This window comes from Ammodytes marinus (assembly GCF_949987685.1).
Source record: "Ammodytes marinus genome assembly, chromosome: 23".
Taxonomy (NCBI): domain Eukaryota; kingdom Metazoa; phylum Chordata; class Actinopteri; order Uranoscopiformes; family Ammodytidae; genus Ammodytes; species Ammodytes marinus.
In genome coordinates this window covers 13,550,006-13,567,462 of record NC_137227.1, presented here as the reverse complement: position 1 = coordinate 13,567,462, position 17,457 = coordinate 13,550,006, and the positions used below count along the sequence as shown (strand labels likewise).

The following is a 17,457-nucleotide window of genomic DNA, read 5'->3' as shown; positions in this document are numbered from 1 at the left end:
AGACCACGTGTGGCAGAGAGGAGAATTTGTAAACATTCATCTCTCAAAGGTTAAAAGTTAATATAAAGCGGCGATAGACTTTATTTTGCTCGTGACAGTTCCTGTCATTGACACATTTTCCTAGAGAGGGAATTCGGAACAGCCTCTCTGCCTTAAAATACACTTAAACCTCAAGTTATTCAACTGAATGCCCCAAGGTGAGATTCATGTCTTCTTTTAACAGTGGCAGCCTTTTTTGATGGTGTTCCCACCCAGTTCGCTTATGTAGGCTAGATGTGATTGACGTTAAAGGTCTTACTTAATACATAGTAAATACTGATTCATAGATTTCGCGTTCCGGTCTGCTTACATTGCAGCATCATTGTTGTTTCATTGTGAATGATTCAACTCTTTGCTAATGTGTGTGTGTGTGTGTGTGTGTAATGCCACTACCTGCAGTTGGTGCTATGATTTGGACTGCATATTGAAAAGCCTTGCTGGACTTATGTAGATGCCCTGGCCTGGGGTATGTTCAAGTTTGTAGGTGCATTGTTTGTGACCTATGCTACATTCAGGCTTTCCAATGTCATCTGCTACAAATTGTAGAGCTGCATTTTGAGGTTCCTGCATTCTGAAAGTATTTATGTACAATGTTTGAAATTGTTTTCACACTGTCACACACACACCTACTTAACTGCATTGTGACATCTCATCGTGTCAACACTTGTTGTATTTGCAGTTAGTGACGTTTCACTGGTTTAACACCGCATCATAACACAATTGGTTCCAATGAGCTACATTTGAACTTCCCCTGTAATAAAAGCTGGTGGAAGCAGGTCGTGGGAAAACCTGCATAAAAACATTGTCTGAAACTGATTGACTTCAGCTCTCTCTCCCTCTTTATTGTCACAGTGCTGGATAGAACCAAACAGTCCAAACGGGGTACAAATAAAGAAAACAAGTGCCTTTCAGTTAAGATGTCCTCCTCCTCCTCCTCTACCCCCTCTGTCCTCCTGAATACGGGGGTTCAGATGCCCATCCTGGGTTTGGGGACCTACAAGTTGTTGCTTCCTGAAGATGTCTGCCGAGCTGTGGACGCAGCACTGGTCGCTGGTTACCGGGCTTTTGACACCGCAGCTGTCTACGGGAATGAGGCTGACGTGGGCCGAGCCCTGAAGGAGCTCCTGCCTAAACATGGCTTAACCAGAGAGGACATATTCATAACCAGGTGATGGGCATAACCCAGAGCAAGGCATGTCAGTCACTTGGTGGAACGCAGATGGAAGATAAACATATTGAATATTTCAAATTCTTTAGATTATCGGATAGTTGTAGCTGAGTAGAAATGTACAATGCCTTTACTGCCATTGGTGTCACATGCACATCTCGTGACTCTTGACTCTTAGAGACTTTATGGAAGCACTGAAGTTAAGTCAAGTGTGACTCTCAAGAGCAAACAGTACAAATCCTAACAACCCTCCCCTCTCTCTTTCCTCCCTGCAGTAAGCTGAGCCCGGAGGACCAGGGTGAGAGAGCCATGGAAGGAGCCCTCCACAGCTTGTCTCAGCTGGACCTGGGTTACATTGACCTCTATCTGATCCACTGGCCTGGCACAAAGGGTCTGGAAGTGGACGACAAACGCAATCCTGGTAAAAAGTTTAGACTTATCACTGGAAACAACTGTGTGGCATGCATTAACCTTTTATGTGAAAGATAAATGGCAATAATTTGAAGTAACTCTTCACTTTGCCCATCTGTATCAAGTGTTTAATACATAAATATTCCTCTTATTCAGGATTCTGACTTTCCTCCTGCACAATTCAGTTGTATTTCAGTAACGGTGACAAGGTCCTATTGAATATTGTATTCCAGGTAACAGAGCTCAGAGTTGGGCCTCACTGGAGCAGCTGCATGCCCAGGGGAAGCTGAGGGCCATTGGAGTTTCCAACTACACACCAGCACACATGAGAGAACTGATGCAGAGCTGCAAGATCCCTCCTGCACTGCTGCAGGTATAATAATGCATTAGAGTGAAAGGCAGATAGATGGCATAATATACATAATTGCAAATTATAGTGTTTAATGCACTCAGTTTTTACAAGAGCCAATGCACATGGTGTTTTCTTGTTTTTCTTCAGGTAGAGTTTCACCCACAGTTCTGCCAGACAGAGCTGAGGAGTGTGTGTGAGGAGTATGGAGTGTGTTTTCAAGCCTACTCCTCCTTGGGGAAAGGAGGGCTGGTCACTGACCCCATTGTCACAGAGGTGGCAAAGAACTGTGAACGCACAACTGCACAGGTAAACACACACAAAGAGCACCTTGAAGAGTGTCTTTTTGTGACCAACCTCATCAACCCAATCATCAATAAATAACACTTTGTTTTGTTCCCCTCCAGGTTCTATTGCGCTGGTCTGTACAGCAGGGCGTCCCAGTTCTCCCCAAGTCCTCAAATCCAGACAGAATAAAGGACAATGCTAAGATTTTTGATTTTACGTTGAGTGACACAGACATGGGTAGACTGTCAGCTATGGACTGTGGGCACAAGTTCTGTCGGGATTCAGCACAAGTGGTTTGAAAGAGCACAAGTGGAACAAACATTGTCTGCCATGGTGCCTCCTTGATGCTGCTGATAGTCGGCTCTGACTGGCAGTTATCAGTAATAATATGAAGCTAATGTACCTGCATGATTTTTGCTGTTGTGAGTTTGTACCTTTATGGTTGAATGCACTTATTGGAAGTCGCTTTGTATAAATGAGCTAAATGAAATGTAATGTACTGTAGTGGTGGAAAACCACCACCAGACAGCTCAGTTGATTTGTTTTTCTGTGTTGCCAGGAGACTGAACAAAACAAATGCACTGGGCCAATAATGTATTGATGATTGTAGTAAAGACATTTTGTCTAATTTAGGTTCTATTCAATTTGTCCTTTTACTAAATAACAAAACCACCTTCATATCCCCTTGTCAGTTTGATGCTTCTTGCTGCATACTAAAGTTATACCACTGTGTGCTCTCTCCATCTTCTAAGAGCAAGACAATCGTAATGTGTACCATATGCATTCTCCCGCTTTGAAAGAGGCAATAATGATATAATGAGTTTAATGAAATCCACAATCACATGTTCAAAAGGGCCTTCTGGTCTATACTTATTCTATTTTGCCAGTAGCACAAACCAAAGCATTTTACAAAGAAATTCATCAAGATTATATTTACCTTTTCAAGATTAAAAAGGTAAATATAGGCCTAGGTTTACTACTAAGTTACTGTAATTTCATATTCTTTGTTGCCTCTTTGATTACACTGTTACATGTTATGGCCTTTTAATTATGGTTGTTGATTAATCACCATAAATTAACATGGAAATAAAACATTTACTGTATAGGCCTACTTTGATTTTTTAAAGACTCACGCAAGAGACCCACTTCATATCTCCCTTTTAAATGATTTATTCAGAACTGCATACACCATGACTAGTCATTCACAAATGAGGAGATGCTTAGGCCTATCTTGCGCTCTTTAATGAACTCTTATACTATACCTACGGAAAACAAGATACTAGCAGCAGGATGCAAATAGTTAAAACAGTGACTGTCAATCTTTCTGTACATGTCTTTGCTGTCAATCAAACCTTTCGCGCTTGCCCTTCATTTATTGGCTAGGTCTTCTTCCAATCAGCGGCGTCAGAGCAGTTGCCAATCGAAAACCGCCCAAACAGTCACATGACATGAGTCAGCTGACCACGTGCAGCTGAAAGGAGTAGCCTAGTTGTAAACATTCAGCACTGTACAATAATTACAGTCAGAGATAACGTGAAGTATCCCCCTTTTTTATTCCTCTCATTTCTTTTAATTTACACTTTTCTTCATGTGTGAATAGGTGACAGGACGTTCCCTATTTATCCACTGCAACTCAAAATATCTCAGCTTAAAGGACCCAAACGGTGAGATGAAGATGTTGGTATTTTAACGCTGTCAACCTTATTCAATGGCATTCCACCCTTTGTAAAAAATCACATTATATGTTCTAATATCATTTTTGAACTTTAGGAGTGTTTGTTCTCATATATTGTGACGTCCACATGTGCTCAAACTGCATTTCTGCAAATTGTAACATTATGAAGCTGCATTGTGGCGTTTCAATGTTCTAAAACAGCATCATTGTAGGTTAATTTTGGTGTTACACATTTCAGACACTGCCACAGTGTTTCAGTGCATAATTGAAGGCTAATATTATTCATACTTAAAGCTGCATTATGACATTTTTAACATATGACCTAACCCTGTAATGAACTTAGTGGAGGACCCCTTCTTCACATAGTGCAGTTGTACCTCTTCACATAGTGCAGTTGTACCGCTTCCCATAATACTGCATTCATATTTACTACTCTAAATTGCCCATTTATTTCTCACTCCTCTCCCTCTCTCTCCCTCTTTACTGTAACGGTGCTGGATAGACAAAACAGTCCAAGCGAGGTACAAAGAAAAAATTGCCTTTCAGTTAAGATGTCCTCCTCATCCTCCTCCTCCTCTACCCCCTCTGTCCTCCTGAATACGGGGGTTCAGATGCCCATCCTGGGTTTTGGGACCTACAAGCTGGTGGGTCCTGGAGATGTCTTTCAGGCTGTGGATGCGGCACTAGTCGCTGGTTACCGGGCCTTTGACTCTGCAGCCGTGTATCGGAATGAAGCTGACGTGGGCCGAGCCCTGAAGGAGCTCCTGCCTAATCATGGCTTAACCAGAGAGGACGTATTCATAACCAGGTGATGGGCATAATCCAGTCACCATGTCAGTCACTTGGTGAAAGAAAAATGCAGCTGGAAGATACAGATACTTGTTTTATAATGTGAAACTTAATATCCTCTTAGTAATTATCTTTCAAATGTTTTCTTCATCTGATAGTTGTAGCTTAGTAGAAAAGAACAGTGCATGCATGGACTGGCTTTGGTGTCATGTGCACATCTCATGACTTTTTGTTCTCCCAGACTGTATGGGGGGCCGCACTGAAGCTGAGTTAAGTTCCACTATTAAAGGCAAAGTGTACAATTCCTAACATCCCCCATCTCTCTCTCTCTTTCCCCCCTGCAGTAAGCTGGGCCCAAAGGATCAGGGTGAGAGAGCCATGGAAGGAGCCCTCCACAGCTTGTCTCAGCTGGACCTGGGTTACATTGACCTCTATCTGATCCACTGGCCTGGCACACAGGGTCTGGTAGTGGCTGACCAACACAACCCAGGTAAAGTCGGGTAAAGTTTTTTTTTTAAATATTTGCACAATTTAAAATGTACAGAATGACAAAGATAACAAATGCATACAGTGCACGGAGAGGCAAGGAAACCATTGGCATGAATATGCCAATGCAGGAAAACAAATGTGTGTGATAAGTTTACACAATGTATATTTGGTTTATTATATATGACTTTGATCAGCAGATCAGAACACACTATATGGTTGAATTGTGCATACTTACAAGTAACAATGGGTTCACTTGTTTTTTTTGTCTAAATGTTAAGTGTGTGTTTTTTCATTTGGTGTTTTATTAAAAAAATACTCCACCAATGAAGTGATCAGATTCAAGCTGACTTCAGTCCTCCACAATGTAGTTGTATTTGAGTAACAGTGATGATGACAAGGTCCTATTGAATATTGTATTCCAGGTAACAGAGCTCAGAGTTGGGCCTCACTGGAGCAGCTGCATGCCCAGGGGAAGCTGAGGGCCATCGGAGTTTCCAACTACACACCAGCACACATGAGAGAACTGATGCAGAGCTGCAAGATCCCTCCTGCACTGCTGCAGGTATAATACATTAGAGTAAAAGGCAGATAGACTACATAAAATATACATAGTAGTTTACAATTGTAAAAAACAACAACTGGTTTATGCTATTGAAAGGCCCAATGCAGATGGTGTTTTTCTCTCCCCCCCCCCCCCCCCCCCGCCTCCCACAGGTAGAATTTCACCCACAACTCGGCCAGACAGAGCTGAGGAGTGTGTGTGAGGAGTATGGAGTGTGTTTTCAAGCCTACTCCTCCTTGGGGAAAGGAGAGCTGCTCACTGACCCGGTGGTCACAGAGGTGGCAAAGAACTGTGAATGCACAACTGCACAGGTAAACACACACAAAGAGCACCTTGATAATGTTGTAGTGGCATTCCATCAACAAAAAAGAAAACACATAAGGGAAAGCCGTTTACAAACACGTGGTGATGGTGATACACAAAAAGTGGTTCTCCCACAGACCGTTTTAATGATCTACAATAAAACCTGCGTGCATATTTAGACAAGCTTGTTAAACTAAAACAACAAAATGCAAAAACTGTAACACACACACCCACACACAAAGCATCTTGATCAATCTTTTTGTGGCTGCCCTCAACCGCACAGCCAATACCATGTTGTGTTGTCACAATCACTGAAGTCTTTTGTTCCTCCAGGTTCTATTGCGCTGGGCTGTACAGCAGGGCGTCCCAGTTCTCCCCAAGTCATCAAATCCAGACAGAATAAAGGACAATGCCAAGATTTTTGACTTCAAACTGAGTGACACAGATATGGACAAACTGTCAGCTATGGACTGTGGGCACAAGTACTGCTGGGATCCATCTCAAGTGGTTTAAAAGAGCACTAGTGGAACAAACATTGTCTGCCATGGTGCCTCTTTGATGCTGCTGATAGTCGGCTCTGACTGGCAGTAATGCAATGCTGGGAAACCACCAGCAGGTAAAGTTGGAAATTAGAGTTTAGACACAGACAGCTTAGCTTATTTGTTTTTCTTTGTTGCCAGCAGATGTCATAAAACAAATGCACTGAGATCATTAACTGAGGAATTAGGTACAGTATATGTACTAATATCTGTGACAGTACTAAGATACAACCAGTAAGAAACACTTTGATCACACTGGCCAAAAAGTGGATCTATTTATTGTGACCCATGTCCCATGAAACGCTGACTCTCTAAATGTGCCACTGTCGTGATAAAAAGCAGTTTATTTCAAATAGCAAGGGTTCCTCCGTAGGGGTCACTAGTGGCCATATACAAGAGGGTATCTTGCTAAGATTGACACCGGTTCCTTAAAATAGTCACATATTTAAGACACATTTGCTCCACAGGGGGGAGACGGCTAAATTACATTACAGTGGGGTTAGAGGAGAGACGGGCTGAGAGGCAGACAGTTCAATATGCATACATTGATATTGTAAACATGGGAGGGGCAGGCTGACCAGAGAAACCGTAGGGGGCTGTCTGCATGGACAGTGTGTTTATTCAGATGTATAGTCAGGCTGGCTGGCCCATCAGCAGGGGACGTCTTACAAGTTTCCCCCCACACCACCATTTTATTACTAGTCCCACATTATTTGTTGTCTCGCACTGTCTTACTATTTTAAAGTAAAGTTATGGCTTTTGTGTTCCAGATTTTCTATTTTATTTGTCTATTAAAGGGACCCACACCCATGCTGCAATTGAGAATTACAGCACTATCATACCATCCCACCTCCCTCCAATGCCCCCACACCCTCGTTCCATGCTTGTATCACTGGTTTCACTTCAGAGGTGTCGGCCAGAATACCACTTATGGCCAAAGGCGTCAGACTATAAGCATGAGACTAGGAGAGGAGGAGTAGGGTTTTATCCGCTCTTTATTTTCCTTCTTTCACAGGCACAGTCGCATATAGATTGCGGGAAAAGAACAAAGGTTTAAACTCCGCTCGTGAGGAGACGTTACAACAGCTGTTGCGACCCGCGAATCATATGCAAACTATATTATAACAGCGATCGGGACTGCATGTACATACTCACACACGGGTGATTCACATTTAAACTCAGATAAACACGTTTCCATGTGGAATGATCGCTTACTGCGGCAACGCTCACACATCTGACCGAGGGAGAAGAGAACGGAAACTAAACAGGCTCTCTGTCCGACTGACGTCACGGCCCTAACTGACTGCTATCCACACTGAACAAAACACATTTTAACACACTGTAAGAACTAACAACACTGTAACTTATGAACGTTGGGGCCTTTTCTATAATGGTCGCTACTGTCTGCCGTGGAATCAAAACAAACCCTCTAGTTGAGAATGCGCAATACAGAAGCAGACCGCAAACAGACAGGTCTGTCGGCCAATCAAATCGTTCGGTCCGAACGATTTGATTGGTTGAATTTTATATATATTTTTCATAATATTATGAGATTGAAATCATTGTTTGTTTTTACTCCTGGTGGGTCTGTCTTATATTTTAGAGTGTAATTACCTTATTAATACCATTTTAACCTAATCCAAAAAAAGTGTAAAAATGCACCAAAGGTAAGAGTCGCTTTAATTAAAAGTCTAAAAACTCACAAAAAAAGATTCACTCCAAAACCACTCTTAAAATGTTTATTTATTCAGGGCAGTATATACAAAAAGTTTCACAGCTGTAGAGAAACAACATTTACAAAAGTCATTAAAAAATTAGAAGGAATAAAAAAAAATAAAAAAAAGTGAAATAGTAAAATTCAATTTTCTCAACACACCAGATTCAAGTAATATCAAGTATGGTTCCAAAACTCCAGGTGTCCAGTCAGATTTTTCCTCAGGGTGTGTCACGACTTCTTCTAAAAAGGCCTTTACGATCAAAATTAGAGTCAGCTCCACACCTCCACAGTATTGTGCTTTTTCATTTATTTCTTGAGCGTAAGAAGCGACAGCGAGCTGTAAAGTTTAAGGCGGTATTTGGGTAAACAGACAAGGCTGGCTGTTCATTGTCACAACACAGGCTACAGCATGTTAAAAGGCAGTGAGTAAAGCATTCATATCTGGCCCCAAGCTCTTAACACCATGTCCTTATTCTCTGCCAGCTGATTGGACTTGGGTCAAAGTACAGGTCCAGGTCTACAACTCCTACGAGTCCCTTGTTCAAATGTAAAACACTGTGTTTGGAAAGCAATTACTTCCTGATTTAGTATGTGCGGGAAATGTGATATCATAAAATGGCGGAGTTACTTCTTCTCCGAGGAGTAAATGTGACAGCATTGTCTAACTGTCTTTACTGTGTTGTCTGGGCTTTATAACGGATATTTATTCAATGTAAAGGGTCACCGGAACGTTTCACTCAATTCATCTTACACAGTCAGGGTGATGCATGTTACCAAATTCAGATTGTCTAGAATTCTGATTACAACGGTTCCTTAACTGAGTTTAGGAAAAGCTATATATATATATTTTTTTAAAAGGCGGAGCAAAAGCTTCAGTTTAAAGACGATAGAAAAAGCAGCCCCCTTAGCCTGCACAACGGAGCACTTCACAACCCAACCCTACAAGTCGAGAGGAAGAGAATAAGACACAAGTAGAACAAATCCATTACCATTTCCAATAATCACACATTGATAATCAAGTCACAGATAGCCTAATCATATGCGCCAAGCTGTGTAGAAGTGCTGATCTTAGTTTATAATCATTCATTGTGTGTAGTATGTGCACAATAATCCCCAAATATTCATGAATATAATACATAGATAGCACCCGATCAGCACTCCTAGACCTGAGGCTCGATGGGTTAAGATCCCATTATATTCACATCCCAATGCAGATGAGAGTGAACAACCTGCATTTTACAAAACCCAGCAACATTTGCAAATAGTTAGAAAAAAAACCAAGTTCAAATCCCTTTCACCTGTGTGTGCACTGTCTGAATCCATTCTGCATGTGCACTGGGTACTGAGTAAATGGGGCCAAAGGCTAGTGTGTCGGCTCCTATTACAGCAGTTTCTTCTTCTTCTTCCCAATTCATCCCTGCCCACATCTTTAAATACGCACATAACATTTACCACAACAGCCATGGATTGTACACTGCCTATTGCTAGGATGGCCAAACTCATTAGATAGCATGGCAACCTTTTAAAAGCAGAAACTTGTAAAGTTAAATTCCAGCCCCCTAACCTCCACCCTTGCCATTTAATAAAATATTAACAAAATATTTACACGTAAAAATTCCACAGTCTTGTCTTTTTTTTTTTTTTTGCTCATTCAAGGCTTTTAAAAAGATAGATTCATATTGGTTTGTGCTTTTTTATACGTATGTTTAATGTCATATTCTTCCGATATAATCTATCTAACCCTGAAGTTTTACAAAAGATATTATTTCTGCATCGTCAGAGATTGTCCTTGTACGAGATTGTACTTTCTTTTGATAAAGATTTGAAGGTATAAAGCAGTTGGTGATAGTCGAGTTGTTTCAATGGTACTGGCAGAACAGAAAGCTGAGTAAAGGCCCCGAGTTGAATACTTTTAGAAATCCTTCCTTTTTACACTCTTTTTTTTTTATTTTATTTTTTAACCTTTATTTATACAGGTAAATCCCATTGAGACCGAAAACTCTTTTACAAGGGAGACCTGTTTTCCTTTTCCCACGTTACCATTCACACACACATTCATACACCGATAGCAGGCTAACTATCGACATTCACACGAGGCAAGGTGGGTGAAGTGTCTTGCCCAAGGACACAACAACCATGACACAGGTGGCAGGGCGGGGATCGAACCTCCAACCCTTTGATCATCAGCCGACCCGCTCTACCAACTGAGCCACAGTCGCTTTCCCTCTGTTGCCTGCTGATTAGTTTGGCACACAATTACAGTGATCCCCTTGAGTGTGTGCTTCTTGAGCACAAAACCTTAGCATTACCAACACACGTAACAGGACATTCTAACAGCATTCAAGGTGGGCCTCGCGGGTTTTGATTCCAGTACATTTATCTCTCCATCTACAGTATATTGCATAGTGTTGATGGGAGAGACAGCTAAATTGGTAAGCATCTTCTAACCTCTATAAAAATCTCCTCTTATTATACTTGTACTTTTTTGTGTTTCCAAAAAAGCATCCTCTCTTGGTCCATGGTGTTATCCGTTCTATGGGGTTCAGATAACAGTCTTCATATCCTCATACTTGACTCAAACCCTTTCACAGTAGAATGCCCCAACAATATCTTTACCATCACGACCAACACAAACACGCGAAAAAACTAATTATTCAAACGCAGTTACCAATGACGTATACAAAAATTTGACATGACTAGGATGGGACACTTAGCCATGCCTTTTGTGTTTTGGGATCTTTTTTGATCACGCCCAACCTTTTTCTTCAGTCCCTTCTCAGCATGTGTCATTGTCCTCATCTGTTGTTCTTTTGGCTTGCCCGGTCCACCTTTTTCCCCCCTCCATCCGCTCCTTCATTCCTCAAACCCCTGCATCCCTCCGGTTGCCTACTCGTTGCGGTGCGTGTGGTTGTCGTGGTGATTGTTCTCTCCCTCTGTCTCCTGGTGACTGAAGAGGTAGCTCCACCAGCTCTTAGAGTGGGGAATCTGTTTGCCAGCGCTCCCAGCGCTCCTCACCCTCCTCATTTCCTGCACCAGGTACAGACATAGTGTTAAGTTAGCAATACACTAGTTATACCAGGATGCTGTTTTTCATGATTCTCCTACTGGATTAAGTCACTCTGTATAGTATGATCCGGGCATTACTAGATCATGGACTTCATTCATTGATCCCCGACAGTATTACCGCCTTTATAAAAGGTGGAGTCAGCTATTGTGGAGAACACGTGTTGACAAAATCAGTGAACATCTCACTATACACTACCTATCCGTACTGTGTGTGCACGCTGAATATGATCTTGTGTTAACACACTACCTGACTCTGTTAACTGGTATGTAAACAAAAGGGGACCGTCGTAGCTAGTTTACAGAGCCAAGGCTGTGTAGTGTGTAAACACCAGATTTTCTTTTTCGGCACACACACACACAGTACAGGTAGCGGATGATCAGGAGATATTCACTGATTTTGACAAAGTGATTTTGACAACAAGCATTCTCCAGAATCACTGATTCTACCTTTACTCATTTCAACCATATCATTCCCCACCTTACCCCCACCCCCCAAAAAACAAATCATGCCAAAAATAATGTTCCATCCCCCTAACCCCTCATCCTCACTCTCACCCCTTTGTCTAGCAGGTTGTCAAACTCGTCGCTCATTCTTCGGAGCTGCCGGCCGTACTTCTTGGCTGCCCACAAGGCGGGGGGAGCCGACAAGGATCGTACCCTGAACGGAGCTCCTTCGGTGGGCGTGCCGGCCTCCTCCCCCCCCCTGGCCTGGAGCTCCTGGTCTCTGGAGACGGTGGCAGCGTGGGACTCTGAGTTCAGCCGGATTCGACCGCTGCCTACAATGGAGCAACAAAGGTGAGAAGAGGAAGTGTCAGGCTTCACAGGAGCAGGGTCAGATCATCGTTAAACACCAGGGAAGGGTTCATTAAGAATTTAAATATGAATAGTACAAAATACAAATAACATCCCTCGCTTCTGCTTTAAATTGAGATAGATCTCCTAGCTTACAGTCCAACTCGCTAACGATGGGATCTCTTTTGACATCCCAAAGTAAATCACGGAAAAGCCCATTTCTGTAAAATGATGCCAACGACAAAAGCAGAGAAATAGCAGGCAAAAAGGGAAGGAAATAGACAAATATATGATGGAGAGACTGATGAAAGAGTGATGTGAAGTACATCAAATGTTTTTCATCACTCCGTTACGCATGTATAAAATCTGCATTGCAGCAACAATTGGATTCAGTTGGCTATGATCAGGGAATATCATTCATAAGGAGCCAACAAGCTGCCGTTGTTTTGGGTTTTAGCTATTACATCACTGTCCTGTTGAATATATGCATAATGATATGAGACGCTGATACACACTGCACTTGAAGATGGAGTACTCAGGGATCTTGAATAACTAAGTAATATATTTGAGCATAGAACTGCTGAAAGCCAGAGCAGAACTAGAAAAAACTAAATTCATTCACAGTCCGTTTTCTGTGTTTGCCTTTATCTAAGTTTGGATCAACAAAGTAAATGTTGTTATACATCAAGTTAACTTTTGAATCCCATCCTGAGGAGGATATTATCTGGAAGGATGCTCAAACCTACTTTGGAAAGTATAGCAATCTAAAGTATAACCGTACTGTACTGAGGTATCTTCTATAACAGTGTTAATCAGTACCAGTTTTTAACCCTCCACTTGCTTAATTCCCCCACACTAAATTACCCACAATCCCTTTAAATGTAGTCCTACCTGTCAATCTGAGCTCAGGTAGGGTGAGGCTGTGGCGTTGAAAGGCCTGCTCTTCCCCAGTTGACGGTTGTCTGCTTTCTCCTTCCTCCATCTCCTCTGATGGCTCTGACTCACTGTCGGAAATAGAGAACTCTGCAGCCATCGTGACATCTGGAGAGAGATACAAGACAAAATGACATAGTGATAAAGCAAGGCGTACGAATTGCATTGCCAAGGAGTGCTGCTGTAATATATGTAATATACATATGAAAAATACACTTTTTGAATCTTGAATTAAAACCCCAAACCAGAAATGTCCTGTGGAGGTAAAATAGCCCAGCCTGAATATACATCTGAATGGACACTGCTTTTACAGACAGCCTCCTGCTGTTCTCTGGTCAGCCTGCCCCTCCCATGATTATAATATCAATGTATATCTCAACCTGTCTGCCTCCCAACCTGTCTCCTCCTCCTCTTGTAATGTAATGTAGTCATCTTCCCCCACCCAGCTTCCTTAAGTATGTATATTCAAACCTGTCTACCTCTCTCGTACGCATTGTAACTTACTCTCCCCCCTGGGAGGCAAATGTCCTTAAATATGTTATGACTTTAAGAAAACTTTGTCACTCCTTGTAACTAGTGACCCTCCGCGGAGATCTAAAGTTGCTATTATTGAAATAAACCCTAATGCTTCAACAAACGTATCATTGTGCTTTTCCTCACCACAGTCCATAACTACATGGTCATGGCATGCCAATGTTGACCACAGCTTGCTAATGTTGCCTTGCATTTAAAGTGTCTGGGGGAAATATAAAACACACAGATACAATGGCCAAAACATTAGTTCCCATATATCTCTATCATAAATAAGAGCAATGTGTAAAAGGTTTTGCTTTGGCATATAAGCTACCGTTTTACTGTCAAACAGCACATTAGCCAATTATCCCAAGAATCATAAAATGGCACCATCCATTGTAACGCTGATGCTGGCCCTATCAAACACACCCATCAGGCGTTGCTGTCCCTTGTATTAGCCAGTAGTCCAAAGGTATTCAGTGTTAACAACCCGAGAGATAGTCGACCTGTTCTGACAACACACACACATATTTGATATCAGTAACGACTTGTTGTTACACTGTTATTAAAACAGCCAAAACACCTTCTTCCCGGGTCCACACACACCGACTCTCTTGTTTTGTTGTTGTTGACTGAAGAAGAGGACAAAAGAAACTTCCTAGAGGGCGGAAGCTGCAGAGCGGCTACATTAGCGTACAAAGCCTGATACAAATTTGATTTTGAAATAGATTTCCTCACCCGACATGTTTATAGTGTGAGCCCGGAAAGTGCGAGTGGGTCTTTAGCTGGCCTCATGTGGCCGCAGCTGTTGTTTTTCTTATCGGCGTCCTGTCTTCTTACAGTAGGCTACTACAACACAGTTTAGCTCTGCGCTCACCCAATCGCCGCGCGTCAATGCATGGTCGCTGCGCGCTGACGTCACTGTTGCGAGCTAGGACTGGGCTGGGGCTTTGTTTTTCTCACCGGTTTACCGCACTATTCAGTGTAGAGGCGTAGCAGGATTTCATACGGACAGAGGTTAGGGCAGGCGATTGGTATTCCAATGCATCTATTTCCATTGCTACCTGTAGTTGGGTCCTATAGGCCTACAGATCATTTACTATTAAATTTCTTTTCATTTTCATTTAACTTTTATTTATCCTCGAGAGACCAATTGAGGGGTGACCCTCATTTTCAATGGTGTCGAGTTAAATGTAGCCCACTTATGCTACTCTTTGATAATACTCCATTACCCCACAAGCAAAAAGACATGGTTTCAAAATATTGCACAAATAAAAGGTCTACAAAGGTTGTGTCAACCCAATGTACTTTCAAAAGTAAACGTACTTATTATGCATCAGAATGGCCCTTTTAAGACGTATTTATTTAGTTAGAGATTACTTTATTAAGCCTTTTAGCTATATAGGTGGAACTAATTAGACCTACTGTAGGCTATAGGCTGTTGGGTCATTTAACATACAGTATATGAATGCATCATATTTTACATCCAAATCATATGTTTTGAATGGTACATATCAATCTCCTTCATAACAAGTACCTTTAGTAGGGTAGTCAAAAAAAAGTGGAGTAAAAAGTGTAATAATGTGGCATGTAGTGAAGGCACAGCGAGGGAAAAATAGCATAAAAAAATATAGGCCTACTCACGGAAAGGACTCTTTCTGTCTTTTCATTTCAGACAGTGATTTCCAGCCAGCATAAAAAAAAATGGAAGGCTAAAGGGTGAAAGGGGAAAAGGAAATAAACAGGGAAGGCACAACCCCTGTTACCTAACAGTTATGTAAGATCTGCTTTTGGCAGATGTTGAGGCTGATAAGGATAGGGTGATGCAAGAGATAGTAGGCATGCAAGTGTAAACATACACAGATTCTACCTTCTCATACCAAACACAACTAAATTATCACCAGGTAAAGAACTGTAATTGATTTAAATGTGTGGTAAAACATCCACCAAACTGATAAGAAAGGCATTAATACAGTGTTAGATTTATTCTTGTCTTCTTTTTCCTCTTCATAGTTCCTTCTCTCTGAGGCATTTTGGCCAGGGAGCAGGCAGAAATGAATCCCAGTGATCAGCTTGTTGTCATACCTAGAATAAGCAGCAGGTGGTGAGGCAGGGCTACTAACTGAACTGTTCTGCCGTTTGCTGAGCTGTGGTCCTCTCTTGTCATATTTTGCCTGCTTTTCCTGTGGAATTGAGGAAACCCCCCCCCCGTTTGTATTGACTCTCCCGTTAAATTGCAACCACAATTTATTGACGTAATTGCATTTTTTTGGGACGTGTGGACGAAATTTCATGCTGTCAGGTTTCGGGGTTTCCTTTTTGAAATTCTGACATTTTTGTTTCAGACTGTGGTTTGAGTACTGCTTGCTTATGCAACAAAAAAAACATGTCGGGGTACTTTTTTATTATTGGAATACAATCATTATCATACAGAGCAATACTGGAACTCTTCAACTGATTGTCTCTCTATACTTTCCCCACATCAACGCAGGCAAGTCAACCATGTAATTATCCACCATTTATATCCAGCACAGCCTCTTCACTCCTCTACTGCATCCTCATATCTCCCCTCTCATGCATTAAGAGCCTCTTAGGCGATTATAAACAGAATGGCTCTATTTTGCAAAGTCCAAGTAGTCCTAAGTGAGGCTTGAGTAGGAAGAGCAAACAAAACTTTGTGTGGAGACTGTGACAGGATTGGAGTGAGATGGCACGCAGCTTCTTTTACTAACTAGAGAGCACCCAAACAGAACTAATGTGAGTTACTAAGCTGAGACAACGTCCCTACAGTCACCTCCTCAAACACTGCTGTGAATGGAGCAGCTCTGGGAGATAACTCGCCGCTTTTGAACTCTTCTTTCGCAGGGATTATAGAAATAATACATGGGAGTTTTTCTTTTTCGGGTGCCAGTTATTATCCATCGTTATCTGTATTTGGTGTGTGTGTGTGTGTGTGTGTGTGTGTGTGTGTGTGTGTGTGTGTGTGTGTGTGAGAGAGAGCGACTGGTTTTATGCAGTTTTTAGTACAAGCGGGATCATTTTCATACCCATATCCTACATGAACAAAACAGGCGCAGAGTGCATGTTTTAGGTCTGCTGGATTTGAGTGTAATCTGAAAGAGCCATACAATTAGCATCCATTTATATCCCACTGTACCAACCTCGCCCTGCCTCCCTGCCCCTCATCTGGCGGTTATTTTGGGAAACTGAGGCGTATGCACTCCCACACAGTCTCCCAAACCACCACTCAGTGTGTGTGTGTGAGAGTTTTCCTGCCTCTGTGTGTGTGTGTGTGTGTGTGTGTGTGTGTGTGTGTGTGTGTGTGTGTGTGTGTTTCGGTTTCAGAGCAAACACAGCAGAGTTTCCAAGCAGCTCCTGAAATGCTCCTTCCAATGTAATGCGGGGACACTGCCTCTCTTCATAGGCCACAGCTTCACTCACTGTCCTTTCAAATATTACACACACACACACACACACACACACACACACACACACACACACACACACACACACACACACACACACACACACACACACACACACACACACACACACACACACACACACACACACACACACACACACACACACACACACACACACACACACACACACACACACACTATTTTGTGGACCCCTGGGGGAGCCTGAGGAGCTGAGGAAGACACAGAGCAGGTTTTACATTATTTGAGGTGCAAGAACTTTGAGAGAATAAAATAAAGATGTGTGTGAAGAACAAGAAGAGGATGACTTGGTTTGCCCAACTCCAAGAAAAAGATGACAACCAGGGATACAGGCAGAATGAACCAGACAGACAGAGAGAG

The 17,457-nt window shown here is 42.2% G+C and overlaps 3 protein-coding genes across 3 annotated transcripts; 2 read left to right on the top strand and 1 right to left on the bottom strand.

The window, feature by feature from the left end:
* Positions 1–25: 25 nt before the first annotated feature.
* Positions 26–3,040, top strand: LOC307269241 (aldo-keto reductase-like). The gene is made up of 6 exons (XM_080052117.1): positions 26–197; positions 892–1,207; positions 1,483–1,628; positions 1,852–1,991; positions 2,118–2,276; positions 2,375–3,040. The coding sequence occupies exons 1-6, from the start codon at positions 188–190 to the stop codon at positions 2,552–2,554; spliced, it is 951 nt and encodes a 316-aa protein (XP_079908243.1). The 5' UTR covers positions 26–187; the 3' UTR covers positions 2,555–3,040.
* Positions 3,041–3,828: 788 nt separating this feature from the next.
* LOC307268933 (glyoxal reductase-like) lies at positions 3,829–7,381 on the top strand. Its single transcript, XM_080051743.1, has 6 exons — positions 3,829–3,919; positions 4,433–4,738; positions 5,064–5,209; positions 5,631–5,770; positions 5,923–6,081; positions 6,407–7,381. The coding sequence occupies exons 2-6, from the start codon at positions 4,482–4,484 to the stop codon at positions 6,584–6,586; spliced, it is 882 nt and encodes a 293-aa protein (XP_079907869.1). The 5' UTR covers positions 3,829–3,919; positions 4,433–4,481; the 3' UTR covers positions 6,587–7,381.
* A 711-nt stretch (positions 7,382–8,092) lies between these two features.
* badb (BCL2 associated agonist of cell death b) lies at positions 8,093–14,525 on the bottom strand. The gene is made up of 4 exons (XM_080051744.1): positions 14,372–14,525; positions 13,079–13,228; positions 11,951–12,171; positions 8,093–11,356 (listed from the first exon to the last, which is right to left on the bottom strand). Exons 1-4 carry the CDS (start codon positions 14,376–14,378, stop codon positions 11,216–11,218), a joined length of 519 nt encoding a protein of 172 aa, XP_079907870.1. The 5' UTR covers positions 14,379–14,525; the 3' UTR covers positions 8,093–11,215.
* Between the last annotated feature and the right edge of the window lie 2,932 nt (positions 14,526–17,457).